The sequence below is a fragment of the Corvus cornix genome, chromosome 1A, assembly GCF_000738735.6.
Source record: "Corvus cornix cornix isolate S_Up_H32 chromosome 1A, ASM73873v5, whole genome shotgun sequence".
NCBI lineage: Eukaryota > Metazoa > Chordata > Aves > Passeriformes > Corvidae > Corvus > Corvus cornix.
In genome coordinates this window covers 13,384,117-13,405,097 of record NC_047057.1, presented here as the reverse complement: position 1 = coordinate 13,405,097, position 20,981 = coordinate 13,384,117, and the positions used below count along the sequence as shown (strand labels likewise).

The following is a 20,981-nucleotide window of genomic DNA, read 5'->3' as shown; positions in this document are numbered from 1 at the left end:
TGGAAAATATTTCTGCCAAGTTTTGAAGTGGTTGATTTTGAACATCTGTTTTCTCAACAATTCCAAAAAATAAATTCAAGATGTTTTGCTGACAGGATTCTTTTCAAATAGCCAAAGGAAGTTTAGAAGACAAATCAAAACTATGAAATAATATATATGCTGTTTTACTTTTTCACAGTCAAAATATAAAGTAGTTATGAAACAATACTGGTAACTACACACCAAGGTAAAAAAGCAAGTCCCACATAGCAATCAGTACATGCTCACCTTCATCTGTAATGGTGCAGACAACCATAACAAGCCAAAAGATGGGCTACAAAGATTATCATTCCAAGAACAGGGACAATAATCACTCTGAAAACACAGATTACCACACTTACATTCCCTAATAAGAGAAGTTGTCCATAACTGTGCGACTACTTACCACTCAGAACTAATCTTTTTCTAAGAGGAAGAAAACCCCAAGCCTCCACTCATTCAGCTAATGACCTGTCACTACTTGAAACTAATATTTCTCAGAAAGTCCTTAGTCAATGCTAAATGCAGACAATGCATTCTGATGACTTAAAAAAAATGCATTTTTTATTTTCAGCTTTCTAAACACCCTCCAACCCTCCCACACATACACATTTGGTACCATTATGAATAATGCTAAAGACTACTGTATTCAAAAGACTAAATGGGTAAACACACAAACACATCTATCTTTTTCCTGCATACTGTGAAACCAGTTTTATTTCTTCTTCTTCTATCTATGGATCTTGCAGAATTCCAAAGTTCTGTTTCACTCCTTCTTGTTTTATACGACTATAAGAGGATGCAGAATGGCTGGATGAGGTGTCATCAGCACACATAGGATGCTGCAAGGTGTTTTACTCTTTTATGCTGGTCACCATCATTTAACTCCATTTTCTCAGTACCTACTTAAAACCACACTGCACTTGAAGAAAAGATGAACCCATGAAAACTAACCTATGCATGCAGGAGGAGTTCACTAATGAACACTTGACAATATGACCTCAGACAGCATCAGACTGACAAGACAGTTGGTTTGGACTTCCCAGTCTATTCCATACCTAAATGACTGTGATCACAAAAGCATCCTTCTCCACCTGCAGCTGATCAAGAAAGATTGAGCTCTTTCCATGTAAAGAAGAAATTACTAAATTGCATGAACGGCCTCCTGACTTCTGCAGCAAGTTTTTAATAATTGCATCATATTATTTGGAAAAAGCTGACCACATCTTCACAAATACTTTGCTTCTGTATTCCAGTGCCTGTTACAGTATTCTCCATTTTCTGCAGAGTTCCTTGTTTTACACAAACCTCAGCTCCTAGTCTCTTGCCTTAATACACAGGATCTGCACTGGGACCAGCTCTTGCATTCTGCTACACAACCACGACCTCACATCATTTCAGCAGAAAATTAAACTGTCAGACAACAGGAAAAAGTTCATGAGTGCAAATACAGCGAATTTCTCAGCAACTGAATCCATATCAGAAAACCTCTGAAAAAGTGGACTGGCCATTTTGAAAACTAAAAATTTGTGCTTCTAACTTGGTTTCCTCTTGAAACTGTGCTGTGCATGCAAAACAGATCCATACTTTCAGGAAAACAATATACACATGAAATTATTCTTACTGAATGGAAGGGAGGAAATATTTTTATTTCTATTTTTATTTCATGAGAGAAGAGAATAACACACGTTGCTTCTGTAAGATAAAATTCCTTTAAATTTGAAAGGGCAAAATAATGAAGAATTTACTGAAACCAATATCCTAAGAAATCCTGTATCCCAGGTAACCACTTTTCACAAAAGCTCCTAGAATTACAGCACAAATTAAACAAAGAGTTAACATCTCACTTTGCCAGGTGCTAGAATTCTGGCTTATAGTTCAATCTGTTTCTCCCAGGAAACGAGACACCTACAGCTGCTTTTCAGCAACAACTCTGTTAATTATCAAAGAATAAATGAACCCTTAGTGTAAGACAGAGTGGCATCTAGCTTCTTCAGCCAAAACAATTATTTGTAACAGAATGTTCTTTTAGAGATCAAACTTAGAGGGAATAATCAAGGCCATAGAGAAAGATGAAGGTACCCCAAGGAAATTGTATTCTTTTATAAATGCCCTGTGTGTAAGCAGCAGTGCTAAAGAACTTCTTGATTTAATTTGTATACAGTTCCCTCGAGACTTCTAGAAATTTCAGGTTTAATGATTAAATAATCATTCAGTGTAAAAGTTACCAAGATAACAGCACAGCTAGGAGATAACAAAAATATTCCAGCTGAATGAACCACACTGAGTTGAATGAATCAGGCTGCTGAGGTACCCACTGGTACCACTAGCTGGTATGCTAAATAAAGCTATTCTAATTATAAAGACATAGAAAACAATAAAAAGTAATAAAAATTGAAAGCTACAAGTGTTGAAAATAAACAGTTCCAGGCTTGGAATATTGTGACAAATGAATTTGGAGGTACTACACTTAATATAAACACCTATAAATCAGTGTGGGTTTTTTATACTCAGGGGCCTTTCAGTGGGCCAACCAGTAAAGCAAAGGGAAAGTTATTTACAACTAGTTGAAGCTCTCAAAGTTGCACAGTACACACAAGCCAGTGTATAGATCATTCAAGTCTGGTGAACATTTTCCATCTTAGACATGCACAAAGAGAAATGAATAATATGAAGAAACTGAAAAGTCTGGATAATGGGATTTACAGGAGAATGATCATCAAAACATGGAAAAGCTCCAGCAACTGCAAACAGCCAAATGCATAATAGACAAAAATGCTATTGATTGTAGCTCTGAGCATGCTATTGGTGTTTGTACCCCAATGCCTCTAACATTAGGGGCACCAGAGTTCATTACTGTTTCATGGTAAAGAAACTTCTGTGTAGCTCATTTGAAACTATTTTCACAGAAACAGCTAGGTTGGGAAAGACCTCTGAGATCATCAAGTCCAACCTGTGACTGGTCACTACCTTGTTAACTAGACCATGGGACCAAGTTCCATGTTCAGTCTTTCCTTGAACACCTCCAGGGATGGTGACTCCACCACCTCCCTGGGCAGCGCATTCCAGCGTTTAACAACCCATTCTGTGAAGAAATTCCTCCTGATGTCCAACCAAAACCTCCACTGGCACAGCCTGAGGCCATGTCCTCTTTCCTTGTTGCTAGCTGCCTGAGAGAAGAGGCTGATTGTATCCTGGCTACAGCCTCCTTTCAGGCAGTTGTAGGGACTGGTAAGGTCTCTCTGAACCTCCTTTTCTCCAGGCTGAACACCCCCAGCTCCCTCAGCTGCTCCTCATCAGACTTGTGCTCCAGACACTTCCCCAGCTCCGTTGCCCTTTTCTGGACACGCTCCAGCACCTTGTAGAGAGGGGCCTGAAACTGAAAGCTGATATATGCTTAACATCTTGGTAAGCCAGTGCTACAAAGTGTCAAACACAGAAGCTTCATCCATATCACAAGACTTGAAGATCCATGGGCTCCACTGGTCTCATCTTAATCATGACAAGTCTGGAAAAAGACACTTTGTTAAGAAGTCATCTTAGGAACGGCATCCCAATCAGTTTTGTCCCAGAGGTGCACAAAGTGGTGCTTGCCCCTGGCAGTGACTGAGAGGGTCACTTAAACCTCAGACACCTGACCCAGGTGAGGCCTTGGTGGCTTTCATGGCTCTACTCCTGTGCAACACACGCACCTGATCCCTTCCCTTGCTGAATTTAAGAGAACAGCAAATATAGCATTCATCAGGAATGCATCGCTTTCTAAACAATAAAAATACTTCTTATATGGATCAAAGGTGGAATTCAAACCTCTCAAGTCTCACAGCAATAGACATAAATTATAAAGACATTACTGTTTTAAACAAAAAACAGGATCCACCATGCAGAAGAAAATCTGCCTAAGCAGAAAGTGGTTCATGTCTGCAGAGTGGCTGAAGGATCTGACACATCTCTGAGCTTGTTACAGCTTACGCTGTAACCCACTCCTCCTTCCAAGGATGAGGGAGCATCAGGTATCAGGTCCCTACAGATACTGCCAAGGGAAAATAATGTGTGATCTGCAGTAAGGAGGAGGATGTAGTGATGACACTGTCAATATTCATGTAGAGTATCATTCACAGAAAAACACAATAATTTATTGATGATAACAAAACTCTCTAATAGAGACATGAATTCCTACTGAAACACTTACACCTTGTAAGAAACAGGCTTTTCGCATTTTCTTTTATTCTTTTTCAAGAACAGTTCAAAATAAAGCATTTGCTATTATGCTGTCACCACTGAAAATCTAAGAAAAGGCACAGTGTAAGAGGGAAGATAAAAAAAATTCAGCGAGCTAGTAATGAAATTTCAAGATCTTCCTCACCATATAAATCCATTCATAACTTCTAAGCAAAATACACTCACCTTTGAAAATTAAAAAACTTTTAAAAATCAATCAAACCTTCATTTAAAAAAAGTATAAACATTACCACAGGTTTCAGTGGGCACAGCAGAAGGCCCACAGCATATTTTTAGGCCCTCATGAAGTTAAATGTTTTTAACATAATACACCCATAAAGGTGAAGCCAAGTAATGACTATGTGGCTCTGTAAGAATTAGAGACAACACATAAAAGCACTGTACAGAGAGCACGGGTAGCCTGTAGGACACAGAGAATGGCAGATATACCAGAGATAGAGACTTTGCTCCCTCATGCTGGTACATCTGTCCCCCCTAGTATCTCTGTTAGAAGGTAAAGAGATACAGCAGACAGTTCCCAATACATGTCTGTGTCTGTACCAACTAATCAATGATTCAACTGGAGAACAGAATAGTCTTCATTGGACACAATCCGCCCCAGAAATAAGAAGACAACATGAAGTCATGCAACTCCCAGTTCACTTTGTGCAGAACACAAAATAAAAACGTGGGTTAAAACCCTCCAGAAGTTATGATGCTAAGCATTGGGTTGTTAGAAGAAGTGTACATGCTCATCCCTGGTGGCTAGTAACAAATTGCTTCTATTAATCCAGCCAGCCCAGAGTTACATTATTCCCTTCCGTTAAGTCACTTACGTATGCTCTACCCACTGCATCGATGTGCAATTTCATAACCCAGTCATTAAAGTGCGCTGATTTTACCTTAGGAAGGAAGGACGGTGGTAGGTCTAACTTTGCAGTCATGAAACCAACACCAGGAAGAAAAATTGAGAAATTTCATTAAAAAGAAGTATTCATTAAAAATGGCAGCATGGGGATGTAAACGCAGAGTTCCTGCTGGCACCACTCAAATGATAAATGCACTAAGAAACCCAGTCGTCGGATGTGATTGCAACCAGTCTATAAATAGAGACAATTCCAATTGCTCATATAAATAATGCCTTTGCAAATGATCCCTCAGTCATGTTGTGTTTTGATTAAAGAGCCCTGTGTGAGAAGTGTGAAATGAACAGAAATGCCACTGAAATTCGCTTCCTCTCTTGCACAATACAAACACTTGCGACCTCAACCTCCACCCAACCGAGCACCTTCTTTCTCATTCAAATCAATGGGACATATTCAGTACTTTTTAAAAATAAGGCCTAGTCCTGAATACAAAGGTTTAAAAATTCATGACAGAAAATGTCACTTGTGATCAGTCAGTTTTAACTTCTGGTGTACTTTTTTTCTACTTAATAATTCAATCTTAATGTAAAGATTTTAATGATAGATTTTAAAGCTATTTTGTCACATATACAGTCCTTAAACTGAAAGTCACCTAACATTGAAACTGATTTTGCTCCAGCCTTGAAAATGTCACAGATATTGAAAGAACTTTGCTCCAGCACCAAACAAGAATGACGAGAGGTGAACTACAAAATATTACATCCTATTATTTGCCAGAAATGTATGGATATGCCAGAATTATGGGCATTATTGGCATTTTTCAGTAATCAAAATTATGTAAGTCCAGTTACCTAAAGAATCATAGAATCATTGAGGTTGGAAAAGACCTCCAAGATCATCAGTCCAACCTTTGACCTAATACCACCATACCCACTAAACATATCACAGTGTCCCACATCGATTCACTTTTTGAACACTTACAGGCAGAGAGCCTCCACCACTTCCCTGGGCAGCCTGTTCCAATGGTCTCTTCCACCAGGCAGCAACTGACAGAACAAGAGGACACTGTCTCAAGCTGCGTCAAGGAAGGTATGGGTTGGATATTAGGAAAAAGTTCTTCACGGAAAGAATAATAAAAGTACTGGAATGGTCTGCCCAGGGAGGTGGGAGAGTCACCATGTCTGGATGTGTTTAAAAAAAGACTGGACATGGCACTTGGTGCCATAGTCTAGTTGAGGTGTTAGGGCATGGGTTGGACTCAATGATCTTGGAGGTCTCTTTCAACCTCGTTATTCTGTGATTCTGTAATGCCTCACCACTCTTTAAGTGAATAAATTTTTCCCAATATCCAATGTATACCTGCCCTGGTGTAACTGAAGGTCATTTCCCCTTGTCACTTGTTACCTGGGAGAAGAGGCTGACACCCACCTGGCCACAACCTCCTTTCAAGCAGTTGTAGAAGCAATAAGGTCTCCCCTGAGCCTCCTTTTCTCCAGGCTGAACACCCCCAGCTCCCTCAGCTGCTCCTCATCAGACTTGTGCTCCAGACCCTTCCCCAGTTCCATTGCCCTTCTCTGGATACACTCCAGCACCTCCATGTCTTTGTTGTAGTGAGGAGCCCGAAACTGAACACTGGTGTGTTCTTGCCAGTGCTAAGTACAGGAGAAAAGAGTTTTTTAATAGAATAAAAACATTCTGTAACTTGATAAACTTTACCTTTTTTTTTTTTTTTTTTTTGTGAAAAGTAAAGCTGGCACATTCTTGAAAAATTTGTAATTCAAACCAAGCATTTCAAACAAGTGTCAGTGCACTATATCACAATTTCAAGTGTTTTCCACCCCAATTTGATCACCAAAATAAAAAATAAAAAATAAAAATTAAAAAATAATTTGGGAAATCATTGCCACAACAACTGACAAAGAAAGCCAGTTGGCAGCCCTGAGACCTTGTCTGCACAAGGTCTACTCAGAAAGAAAACGTGTAAGAAATTTTACTTGGAAAGTTAGAATACATAATGAATGATAGTATGTAACAAAATGGCTTATGACTTTCAGGCAAATATAGCAAATACCATTACTTAGTGGGTTGCACCTATTGTTAAATATTTTTTCCAAATTAATTCCTTTTTTAACAAAATCATGAACATCATGTTCCACTTAAAGCATCTCTCTACACCAATAGTTACACACTGTATTTTGCTAGATTTACCTAACTAAAAAACCTAGAAAACATTTAACTAAGTGCCTTATATGCAAATTTCTGAGGCCAGCTTTATGTTCTATGTTAAGTGACAGTAATAGTTCATCATTGTGGGGGCCAGAGCATCTACAGGAATTAAATTACTCCTGTTACTTTAAACTTTAAGTCTACAGTTTCTTTGTCATTCCACAGTCCAGTTCTGTGCAGAAGGTTTTAAGTAATTGGCATCCTGTGTCAGGTGTGAGGATACCATGAGCTGCACAATTGCATCAGCAGGTAACAGGGTATTAGCATGGCAATATACACAGCTAACATTTGTGTCAGACTGCAGCAAACCAGCCTCTAATAGCAGGCAGTCTTTGTCTCCTTTATGCAGCACAGATTTTATATCATCATGTGTTTTAATCTTCCTTCCCTTTCAGGGCAGGTTTTCTGCAGAGATGGGAATGTGCACAGTGCAGGCAGTGAGGGTGTCTCACACCCAACAAGCACTGCTGCTGGGCACTTGGTGGTAGGCGTACCACAAAGGATGTGAAATCCCACTTAATTGTTCTTTTTGACTGCATCAAGCATAGGCTTCCTACTCTTCTCTTCTAGGCCCTTACTAATCAGTGTATCAGCTTCTGTCACACTGTGTTACTCCTGCCTCTGCTTCCTCTGCTTTGCTACTTGACAGCTGTGTTCCCCCAGTTCTCCAACAGTCCTTTTAGTGTTTTTCACATGCGGACTGCGTTTCTTGAACTGACCCATAAGAACTGTACCACTTTCCCTTCCTCATTCTTGCAACAGACCACTTTCTTGGATGGCATATTAAAGAAGCCAACTGTGTCGGTCTAATAAGCCCCATACATATTAGGATGAACTATGGGGCACTCCATACTTGTTCTTCCCACTCAGTTTGACTTGTACAGCTACGAAATTCAATTAATGAAATGTACAGTCTTCACCAACATGCACTAACATATTCATGTCATTAGGCAATACTGAACCACAATGACAATTTGGATTCTATGCTGTAATTACTCACGAACAAACTGATCCCAGGAGCACACCTCAGGAAGATCTTTTAGATTAGGATCTCATCTTTTTCAGTGTAATTATGCCACGCAGTAGGCGTCAGTATTTCTCTTTTTCTATCTTAGCTGTCTTGAATTTGAAGCATTCCTTCACACTAACCATGAGAAAATGTGATTGATTCTGTGATATGTCTAAAAATCCTACAGAACAGTAGGTAAGCATTATATAGGGAGATATTTCTGCTATGTTCTTTATAAATACATACACACACATTTTTGTCTGCTGTTGGCTGATTCTTTGACTTCATCTGTTTGAGCCTAAACCCCAAACTCATGATGTGTGGTATCCTCCAGGAACTTATTCCCAGATGGATAGCATAAATGGGGTTGTTATTTCAAAATAAAGATTAAGATTAGTGCTTATCTTCTCAGTAAGGAAAATGCCTAAAAAAATTAAATTGTGACCTGCATGACTACCTTTGATATTGGTATATTACTATGATGATATATTACTATACATAATATATTACTATAATGGGATAGACAAAAAAAATGAACAAAAGAGTAGGTGTACTCAGCTCTGGACCAACCAATAAGTGTGAAAGTAGTCCCCAAACCAGTGCCAGCAGGAGAAAGAAAGACGTCTCTTCCTGTTGCTCACTGGCAAGAATATGAGAGACTAGAAAGTAATTATTATGTAGGACTTCCCCCTTTCAGTGTTCCAAGTCCCCAGCTCAGAGAGCACAGTTTTGCTACAGTACTGCTCCAATCTGAAGCTGTATTTCCAAAACTCAGGCTGTGATAGCAGGAGAGAAAAAGGCTGACAAGTAGGCGTTGAATTTGTGCCTTAAAAAATGCACTCATCACTTACTAGACTGCTCGCAAAACAATGTTAAGGATATAAACTCCCAATTTTCTTGCAGTGTGTAGCTGATGTTCAGTGTGAAAGATGGTTTCAAACACTGACTGAAGCTTTGAGTTTAGGCTGATAGGGGTCCCTCTTCTGTGACAGGTTATTTGAAACTGAATCTCCACATTTTTGTTATTTCCTTGCGTATCTAGAGGGAAAAGAGTTAGTGTGTCCATGCAATCTCAGGTTTAACAAGAAAACTAAACAAGGCTTTAACACTTCCATTTAATATTTCCTCTGACAAGTTCATTTTTCTTTATTTTCTCATGGAGTTCTGTTTCCTATTCTATGTAATAAATACACACAATTTTCCTCACGAGTAGATTGTGGCATTGTAGCAAAGAAAAATTGTAGCAATTTTTCAATCTGGCATGCCCATTATAATTCTTCACAATAATTGTGAAGACACCAGAAATCCATCTTTCTCACTTTCATACCAAATTGTTATTAGAACAAGAAAAGGAATTATTCACCTTAACCCATTATGGATGCATTCACATTAATACAACAAATACTGTTATTCCATTTTGAACAAATTGCTATGTATAACATGCCTTGTCTTACTCATCTTTTATCCTTCAGGAGAAATCTTCTATAGCATGAAAGTCAAACCACATGAAGTCACAGATGGAATGGAATTGTTTTGGAAAACTGGTAAGCAGAAATGACAGCCTACAGATTCATGCTCTATCAGTTACAGTGGAGGGAGCATACCTCCCTCACCTAACATAAGTGTGGAAGAGCAACATAGCACAGCAACCAAAGAGGAGCTTATTGTAGACACAGATACTGAAATATTTTAGAGAAGAAAGATCAGAACTATTAAATAATTACTATCAATACACACCTGCTCCTAATTGATTTTAAAATCCTTCCTCTTTCTTTTACCAAAACAGATACATTCTCATTCAAAAAAAATTTTTTTTTAATTTGTTTTAAAATCATGAGTTATGAGCATCCTGATAAAAGTATTTGAAGATTATTATCTTATGTGATCATTTATTATTGGGATCTGTGAGATTATCAATAATGAATGCAAACTTAGAAGTGGGTTAAAACAGAACACAGTATGACTGTTGAGGTTTAAGAATTTAGTGCTCCCACTGAGATTCTCCAAACTATGCTGCCACTCATTCATCTCCCTTCCCCCTGCATCGAGCTGGAGAGGAGAACTGGAGGCACAAAAGGTAAAAATCATGGGTGGAGATAAGAACAATTTACTGGAAACAGCACTAAGATAAGGAAAGAACAGTAACAGCAACAACACTAATAACAAAAGTGCAGAAAAAAGAGGGAGTGAATCACATGCAAAGAATGCTCACCACAGAGATCGACCTGACCACATTAACCCTGACCACTCCCTCCAGCTCGGAGCCAGCGGTACCCAACCACCCCTCCGGCTCGGAACCGGCACCACCACACCTACTCGCCCAGACCCGGCTCCAGCATGGTCCCAAACAGGACCATTCCCAAACACTGGTACAGCTGATGCCACACTGCTGGCTGCAGGAAGGGCTTGGCATATAAATACAAGCTCTACTGTGACACTTTCCCATACCCATCTTATTTGCAAGTTAAGACAAATAAAATCAGTTTAAAGGTATTGGTCAGTCAGTCTAACAATTTGATACCTTGCTAGGATATCTGAGCTCTTCCTCAAACTGGCTGGGCAACAGTCCATTAAGACAAATTTGACTCATATTTCAACACCAATCTCTGGTTTATATTTCATATGTCTGAAACAAGACAAATAGCTGAAAAAATTACAATTATTGATTTTATTGATACAAAACCACATGCAGAATGCTTTCCAAAGGTAATACAAAGACAGCAGGAAAAACTGAAAAACTACAATTTCCCATAAAGGGGGATACACAGTAATTTGTGAGCTCAAAACACAACTCCCTTATTTTCTAAAGAAACAGTTGCTGTCTAGCTTTACCAACTTGTACAATTTTAAAATGATTACTCTGTACATTTTAGTCAGTTTATAAAATGCAGCCAAGAAATACGTGTTTGCAAGGACATCTAAACAAACACAGAAATACAGATGAAATTTCAATAAATCATCTAAACCATCTGCCTAAATCATCTATGCACTGCTGCAGTATGAATTACACCTCTATTCCTTCAAGAAAAGGTCTTACCTTTCCTGAAAACTTCTGAGATAACACAACATTCCTGTGCAGTTTAGTCTATTGCTTTACTAAATATTTAGTCAGAGAGTTCCCCGAAGCATAGCACAAATATTTGTGTGTGTAAAAATTAGGCTAATCACTATTTGTTTATTTCCTTCATCCCCTGCCACCTCTTTGGGACAAATATTGAGAGCCCTCTCTATAGCAACCTAGTGCAGAGCACAAGGCTTATGTACTTACTGCTACCATTTCCCTCTCTCCCTTCTCTTGCCTTCTTTCCTCCCTTCCTCCACCACCTCAAATTTTGCCTTATAGTATGCATCTACTAAATCTCTTCTTCTTTTTTTAAGCTTAATGTGTTATGACAAAACAGCTTAAACATATCTGTATCTAAAGCCTGGCATGACATTAATTTGCAACAGTTTGCCTATTTCTGTAACTCAGCTCCATCAATGGGCTCTGAAAAATTCATATTCAACCTCTGCTGATCATGCATACAAGGAAACAAGTTGATACAACCTGCTAGAATCTGTTTCAGGTTTTGGAGTTTTAAAAGAGGAATAAATGAATGTTGAATATGAACCACTTAAAAACTTCCTGAAGTAATGCAGAGATAGCCCAAACTTTGTTTTCTTTTGAACAAGAATACTACTGTCCAACTATACACTGTAGTATGGAAGAGTTTTGATTTACATGCAATGGAATCGAGAGAAGAAAAAGTTTCATGGGCAGAATCTGTCACTAGAACAGCCAAAACAACTGAACCTGGAAGGAAGCAGAAAAGCTTCTGAGCACACACACTCTTCTTCAGACCTGCATCAAAAGCAACAAATCTCAAGGTAACAACAGGACAGGAACAAGTACTCCCAAGTTTAACATCATGACGTTATTTATCAAACATTCTGAATGAAAACAGTGGTTAGGAGTGGAGGCAAATGTGTGTGTTCTTTAGGCATCTCTAGGCCTATGTTAATATTTCATTTTTCTACAGGAACTTTTCTCAAATTGCCAGAAAATATAAGAGGAGACAAGAGCAAATTAAATTGTTTCTGTGACTGTCTCATTTGCAGAAGTGCACAGCAGATAATTATGCAAGAGAAACTAAAGAAATGGAGCTGGATCACTTGATTATGGATTGCATGGGAAACAGCTTTTATCACTAACTTTCCACAGACCCAGAAGTGTTGTGGGCAGATCACTGAAATCAGTTCTTCAAGAGTTAAAGAGTCAGCAGTGTGCCCTGGCAGCCAGGAGGGCCACCCGTGTCCTGGGGGCATCAGGCACAGCATGGACAGCCGGGCAAGGGAGGGAATTGTCCGGCTCTGCTCTGCTCTGGGGCAACCTCACCTTGAGTGCTGGGGGCAGTTCTGGGTGCCTCAACACAATGAAGATTTAAAGCTGTTATAGAATGTCCAAAGGAGGGCTATGAAGGGTGAAGGGTCTGAAGGAGAAAGCCAAGGAGTGGATGAGGTCACTTGACTTATTCAGCCTGGAGAACAGGAGACTGAGGGGAGACCTCAAAGCTGTCTACAGCTTCCTAACAAGGGGAAGGGGAGGGGCAGCCATTGATCTCTTCACTCGGGTGACCAGTAACAGGACCCAAAGGAACAGCATGAAGCTGTGCCAGGGAGGTTTAAGTTGGACATTAGGAAAACTTTCTTCACGCAGAGGGTGATTGGGCACTGGAACAGGTTCCCTAGGGAAATGGTCACAGCACCAAGTCTGATGGAGTTTAAGTGGCTCTAAGGTGCCTACAGCTCGGTACACCACACCCTTATTGTTATACAGCAAATTATTTGAGTGTGACAATTTTAAGAAGGACCCTGACAAGGCACAACATGCCTTCCTTACGGTGCTCTGTTCATGCAATGTAGATACACTCTCAAATTCTGACAGCACTTTTTCTTCTGGTTTTCCTCACCACGACAATGGCAGCCTTAGCACTTAATTGACTTTTAGCATTAGATACCACTGTATGTCAGCTATGTCCTTGCTTATTTGAGAAATGTGACATATTGAGCATTTTGAAATTTCAGACTGACTACATGTGTGTTATGAACAGAGGTGAATCCAACATCACTTGAATTCAGTTTGGGCGTTATTTATCACTCAGAACAAGCAGAACCAGGAATTCTTCTTGAAGAACTGGAATTACCGGTTCATCAATAAAGTCCTTTATTTTTCTTTCTTCTGTCACTTGATATGCTTCTACAACAACGCTGCATCCTACCTAAGCATTTCAAAGGGGACTTTACAGTTACTTAATTCCACACCATTATTTTTGGTACAACCCCAGCTTCTGCCTTACTCTATAAAAGGGAATAGTACTTCATTTCAGTAAGCTGCCTTTCTCTGACAATTTTTAATATGCCACAGGAAAGTGGGTGCCAATCTTTTTAAGAAAAACTCAATATAGTTGAGTTGATTGAAAACCACAAGTGAAATATTGTTCCTAGGGACATTTTCTATTCTTGGCCAGCAATGTCAATTTGATCTTCCTATGTAACCATTGAATCTAATGTCACCTATGCTCTTCCATAATTTCAGAAAGCAATTAGCCATTCCTTCACTAACAGGACTCCTATAGTCTAAATGCAGTAAAATTCACTGTGTTTCTTAAGTACGTTGTCATGCTTCCTGTAGGAATTATTAAATTGAAAAGTAGCAGTGATATATATAAATGCTGCTGTGGGCATGACTAATCCAGTCCACACAATGGTTCAGGATACTGCAGACCGAAACTTTTATTTTGTCACTTTCCTCCTAATGGCATCTTACACAAAGAAGAATAATAAACTGTTCTGGCAAACTTGCTCCCAGATTTTACCCTGAATGAGACTGCACAGAACCTCCCTCGTCCTATCTGAAGGGGTGACAAAATGCAGGCACCTCTCATATGACAGGCAGAGGCATGAGCCCTGCGTGTCAGACACGGGGAGAACTGAGAACACCCATCTCCACAGCCGTGGGATGAAGGTGCAGCCAACTAGGGCAGGAAGGGCCAGTCACTCCGTAGGGACAACCCTGCTCCTGGCCTGTGTGGGATGAAGTGTGCAGGTGTGTGTCCAGGGTCGGATACGGTGACACTGTCTTGCTGTGCAACCACAAGGCTGGAGGTCTGACAGGCAGCCCACCACTGATGTAATCACTATTCATAGTGGTGCTGTAAAGTACTCGCCAACCTGCTTGTGAAGTGTTTCACTGTGTGTATACAGTATTTTAGTTTAGGAAACACCTAAATTTAAGCTCATTATGCAGCAAACCCGTGCTGGTTTTGTTGCATTATTCTAAGCTCCTGACAGTGTTTAATGAGATAGTTTACTTGTTTATCTATTGGTCCTGGTCGAATGGAAATTAAAATTATCATAGCAAGATAAGTACCTTATCCATTGCAAGAAAGCATCTGTCTATATTCAGAAAGTGCATCTCTTGGCCACCTCAGCTTGTTCAGGAATTTCTACTAATTCTTCACCTCATGAACAATATTCACAGCTTTCTCTTCCACTTCATGCTGCTTCTACCTCCATGCTCCCCTTTTTCCCACATCCAAGTCTCTTGATCACCTCAAGAGTTGTTTTCCTTTCTTTTCGTCTTAGTGCCACCAGATTTTAAAAGAAAAATTAAGGATTAACTACTTGCAGCTGTCTCGTTCATTCTAGCACTATAAAGTATTTTTAATCTCCTCTTCTTGCTAAACTCCTCTTTTTAAGAGTGTGATATCTATTATTCTTTGTGCATAGCCTAGAACAATGGAGTGCATTATTAACTAGCCCGTGAGTAGCTATGTTACCAGCACTATGGTATAAGTATATTTTATGTATAGAGCCCACATTGCATATATACACATATGAATAAACACACATCAGAGATACCAAATTAGGTAGCTCGGTAAATTTTAAGAACTGGAATTCAGGAACAGTTAATTTATCCTAGCTTACTTCTGCTTTTTTCCTCTACATACCAATGACAGTTCATTAATACATTCTCAGCATGTTACCAGGAACAGCTGTTAAATAATAAATGCTGTACTGTATTATTTTCAGTAGGTGCTTCAGCAATTAAACTCTGGGTGCTTAATTTCTAGCTCAGTTAGGAAAAATAACTGCATCTTATGCAACCAAGTAAAATACGAGGAATTACCAAAGAATAACAGAAACATCAAAATACTCATTGTAGAGAATTATTGTTCTCTGTGAGAAAATGTTGGAAACTCAATGCAAATCAACACATCAGAACCTCGTGTATTTAATTTTTTTTTAAAATCAATCCACCCTCAGGCAGCACAACTCCTAGGCTGTAGGCAAGAGAAGTAGAGAGAACCTATGGGCGGAGGCATGACAAAAAGGGACCCTGAAGTCCCACACTCCCAGAATCAGTCTGCAGCATCATTAACTAGATGCAACATGAAACCACACTCTACAGCTAACTCTCTGAATATTCACCACTAGCTTGGAGTAATATCCACCAGAAGAAAATCTTCAAAAACCCTCAACAATCTTGCACATTCAAATTTTTAAATAACTCTTAGCCAAACAGCCTAAAATTAAGATAAATTAATACTTGAGGAAAAAAAAAACCCCTACATTTCATTTGGTCTGCCTACATAATACATATGGCATTTCCTAAACATGAGAATCAGCTTTGACTACAGAAGGCTATTAAGCTACAAAGCATAAAAAAACCCCAAACCTGACAGCTACTATCCACCAGCTTTTCCACTTGCAAGCTATCTTGATTGCCTTAGTTTACACAAACAATTGTTCAATTAAAAAAAAGTATTTAAAAATATGGCTAGGACTGCAAACATCCCTGTGAAATGTTTATATTATCAGCATAGTCTGATTTATATTTTTAGTTTTATATTTTTTCAATCAAGTTTCTTAAACGTACTATACCTCTCTGATAGTCATTTATCATTTGAGAAGAAAAGTAAGAACTATCACCTTTCACAGGCTGTCTTGTTTGAAAAATAGTTATTTTAACTACTAAAGCTACTAATAAACTAAAGTTTTATTACCTTAATAAAATAGTACACATAATAGACTGCAGTATTACCTTGTTCTAGCTTGAAATGTATTCATATGATTTACATCTGGACAATACTACACCACCCGACTCATTATTCTGAATAAGTTAACTATTTTATCTCTCCACAACAAGACCAAAATACATGAAATATTAATTCCCCACAGAAATTATTTCCCCAATAAATGCACAAAATTTTCAGACTTATAACATGGTTTTAGTTTCCTTTTAAAAATAAAAGTTAATTTAATATTAAAGAAACATTAAGAATAACTGATTGGGTGGGTTTTGTGTGCAAGTATTAGCTTTTCAAACAATCAAACTCTCTGAATGCAAAAGCTTATCACACAGCTGTTAGAAGGACTGCATTCATTAACGTCAGCTATCAATCAGTCACAGTAGAACTCTCCTTAAAACATGAAATGTGATTTGCATAGAGGCCTGCTCACTGTTACTGAGCACTAGTTAACGAATCCTTCCTTTCATCTCAAGGTACAGTACGTCATGGAGTATTATCATTACTTAAAGCATAAGAATATTTGGAATTAATTACATTTTCTTACTTTGTGCTACATATATGAAGGTGGTGATGCCCTGGCACAGGCTGCCCAGAGCAGCTGTGGATGCCTCATCCCTGGAAGTGTTCAAGGCCAGGCTGGATGGGGCTTTGAGAAACCTGGGATAGTAGAAGGCATCCCTGCCCATGGCAGGGGGGTGGAATTCAATGATCTTTAAGGTCCCTTCCAACCCAAACCATTGTGTGATTCTGTGATATGCTATGCACCAACCCTGCAAACCTCCTTTTTTCTGTACAGTTCCTCAGTTATCCTGAGGATTTTCACTAGTATTTTTACATTGACAAGGAACTACTTGACTGGGGTTGAAACTAGTAAAACTACAAGTCTGGATAGGCTTACTGCATTATGAAGTACATTTATTAAAAATGACCTGAAGTTGAAAACAAAGAGCATTTTATACTTGGTTGTTAAACTTGGCATACTGAAATGACTAGGAACATCTCACACCTCCTGCTCGCCTGACTCTTATGAGTCAGTCATGAGTCTCATTACATTTCATGGTGACTTTATGCCACATTTTCAGATTCATAGTACTTTAAACAAATGAGATTCAGGTTCTGAGCCCCATGCTTCAAGAGAAAAAAGACCTCAAAAATGAAGCCTAAAGGACATGACACAGCAGAACAATAAGAAAAGCCCAAGAATATTAACTTTTAATGATACATAATTTGGAGGGATCTGTTACATGTGATGGAAATAAGGTAAAGAGTCCTCTGAGCCAGCAAGAACCAAGTTAACTTGAAGAATACACAAACCAGCACCAGTTGAGGCAGATGCACACCCAGCACAACACACCACGACCACGGGAATGATGCTTCCAGACCCAATCTGCTAGCTCTGCACAGCACAACAATACACCATACACACAAACCAGCTTGGGTTTGGAAAACAGTGAGATTTTCAACACACTTGTACATTTCCTCATGCAGGTTTTTAACAAATTCCACAGCAACAAGAAAGGTTCGTGCAAGTTCCGTGACCTGAAACCTTGGCTACATTATTCAGTAAAGCAGGTAACAAATTAGAGGTTAGCCCAAGTCCATCATCATTAAAGAAGTTTGACTAATGTCATATTATGTTCTACATGACAATCACTGTCAGCATAATGTTTCAACTATTACGTAGACAAATGAAACTTCATTCAACTCACCTGATGCACGTCTAGTGAATCGGTTTACCGCTGGAGCTGAAAGAAAATACAACATTTTGATTATTTTTGTAGTAGTTTGACTTGCTTTAAGCATAACAATGTTATACTTCATTCAAAGTGTGACAACTATAAACACCTGATAAGCATTATTTTTGTATCTTTATAGGAACCTGTCACACCATTCGTATACACTTTAACTCTTAAGTATCTTCGCAACAGATAGCACATAGTAACTAAAAAGCTTTCAAGACCATTTTCAGCTTTCTAAGAGTTACTGCTGTTCATGACTGGATGTGAAACATTCAGATCTGCATTTCCATTATTCATTGAGCGCACAGAAATTGGCACCTTGCAAACAATAGTGCAAGCAGGGATTAAAAAAAAAATGTAAAAAAATTTACTTTACTTTTACAAAATATACCTACTGGAAATCTGGAACTAAAGATATTCCTATAGAGAAAGAGATTAATTTGTAATCCCATTAAAAGATCAACTTTTGCTTTGACTAACCTTTAAAACTCCTTGGGTAAGTCAATAACAATGCCAACCCCCACCAAAACCCCAGTGCAAATGTTTTATAGTGCCATCCTGGCACATCTCCAACTGCATGCTGCAAACATTTGTAATCAGACTCCTGTCTTGTTTCCAACTGGGAGAGACTGCAAAATACAACTTAAACCACATGGCTTTGCCTCCATTTCATTTCTAGGTTTACTGGCTTCTTCAAGAGTTACTACAGACAAAATAGATAAATAGTTTTATGTTTTGCCTTCCAAATAGAACCTTCAGCTTTCTCCTAATTAGTAAAAAACACTGGTCTTGAACTCTACTTTCGTGTGATGTATTAACTGCTGGAATAAACAGCAAGAAGAAAATCTGAATGACCTAATTTCAAATGTGGGCAGCAGCTACATTAAAAATGTATGCCCTTACAGTGCTTATTAATATTCAACCTTAAAAACTGCTCTTCATGCTTACACAGAACTGAAAAATGAAAAATATTGAACTTTTTTTTTATCCCACTAAATTTTACATGGGAGTTATGCATCATGTCTTGAACACTTAAGACAAGAGAAAAAAATTGCTGAGAAAAAAGAAGAGACAGTAGCAACAGCCTCAGATGCAAAATGACTTTTTATTCCTTTGGGGACAAAAAACCAGAGCAAAGCTACAATTTCTGAACCACAGTCACAGATGGTTTGTGCAAGCACATACAGGAGTGACAGGTCCAAGTGGCAAAAAAATACACTGGGAAACCTGACTACAGAGGTTTGGAGTGCTAGTCACAAGGAAGGAAACCTCTGGTCAAGAAGCTGTTATGAACCCCAAACATATATATAGATGAGCACAAGAGTAACATAACCAGCAAAGTTATTTTGAAACATGAGTTCTAATTCCCCCCAACAACTTTTCTTTTAAATAAAAAGACAAAAAAATGTAGACATATTTTTTATCAAAGCAGACACCGTATTTTATGCAACCGCCGTTTTGTAACATGGGGGCTGTTTGATTCCTCAAAACTGTTTATTTTGTCACTATTTTTATGGACCAAATTCATTTCAGGACATCAGTCATGACTGTCACCATCAGATGGCTGAGTTGTTTCCTCAAGCAGGTAACTTTGCAGCAGGTCCCAGCAGATGTGCTCATATAAAAAAAAATGGAATCTGACATATTTCTAACAAGAAAGCATAAAACAATGTTTCACTCCCATTCAAAAGCTTTCCCCAAACTCAGGGAGGGCTTTGGCTGTCAGTTCCGTACATAATCTGTAGATATGAAGGTTTAACTCCTCCAGACAGCTACCTCAGCACATTTAAAAAAAAAAAAAAAAAAAAAAAAAAGGAACATATAGCACAAAACTAACATAATTTGAAACAAGTTACTGGAATTGTCAAAGAAAAAAGTTTTTTCCAGCTAGATAATTCTAAATTCACTCTTTTATTTGGCTGCAATAAGCTTAACTTATTGTGCAACAGATTTTACAAATTATTTACTGTTAGGAAAAAAAAGAAAAAAATAGCAAGAATGTCAGAACCTTGACCAGCAACTATTTTTGAGCTTATGTGAATAATTAGTGTTTCAGCAGGAACCAGACAAAGCCTTCCTGCCCAGACTGGGATTTCACGGAGGTCATCCAAATATGTTACTGGGAGATGTAAAAGCAGAACCCACAGTTCTTTGTTATGGAGCAAGTTGGACTGCTCTTTCTTTTTCTGGTAGCAAATCACAATATACTTTTGTTGTCCAGAAAGGTGGAAGCATTAGCATACAAGAAGGTCTCAAATAATAATCAGGCCTACAGGAATTTAGCTGGTGTTTTCAGCACAAAGTAAATGTGTGGTCAACCAGGTCACTACAATGTCTGGCAGGATAAGAATAGTAATGTGGGCAAAAGAAACTCTAAGATGCATTTTGCTTGAGGCATAAAACAAATACTAAAATATCTTGCAAACATGTCAGGAGCGGAAAGTCTTGGCTCAGAAACAAATGGACAAATCAATGGCAGAAATATTCAATGAGGGATATTAAATGCTCCTCCTGGAGCCACACAGCATCAGGAACAGCAAAGAGATTCCCAGGGAAGAAACACTATTTATTCTGCCTGTGATTATCATCCTCCCTGGATATCTATTTTTAGCCACCATCCTTACTGAGTTTTGAGTTAGGCTGACTCTTAGGTTTGGACTGAGATGACTGTCCCGATTCACACAGCTCAAGTGAAAGTGGTACCCACAGAGACAGGGATGCCAAGAGACAGTCTTGGCATCCAGGTTGAATTATGAAGGTAGGTTTGAAATCCCACTCACAGGACACAGGAATATTGCACTTAAATCCACAGGTTCAAGCTGCAAGCTACACA

General features: G+C 38.7%; 1 protein-coding gene across 1 annotated transcript in view; it reads right to left on the bottom strand.

The window, feature by feature from the left end:
• Positions 1 to 20,981, bottom strand: part of PRKAR2B (protein kinase cAMP-dependent type II regulatory subunit beta) — an 83,049-nt gene that overhangs the window by 30,785 nt on the left and 31,283 nt on the right. The window contains exon 2 of the mRNA XM_039571010.1: positions 18,119 to 18,154. Within this exon, the coding sequence (XP_039426944.1) occupies positions 18,119 to 18,154 (36 nt within the window). The remainder of the gene's footprint in view (positions 1 to 18,118; positions 18,155 to 20,981) is intronic.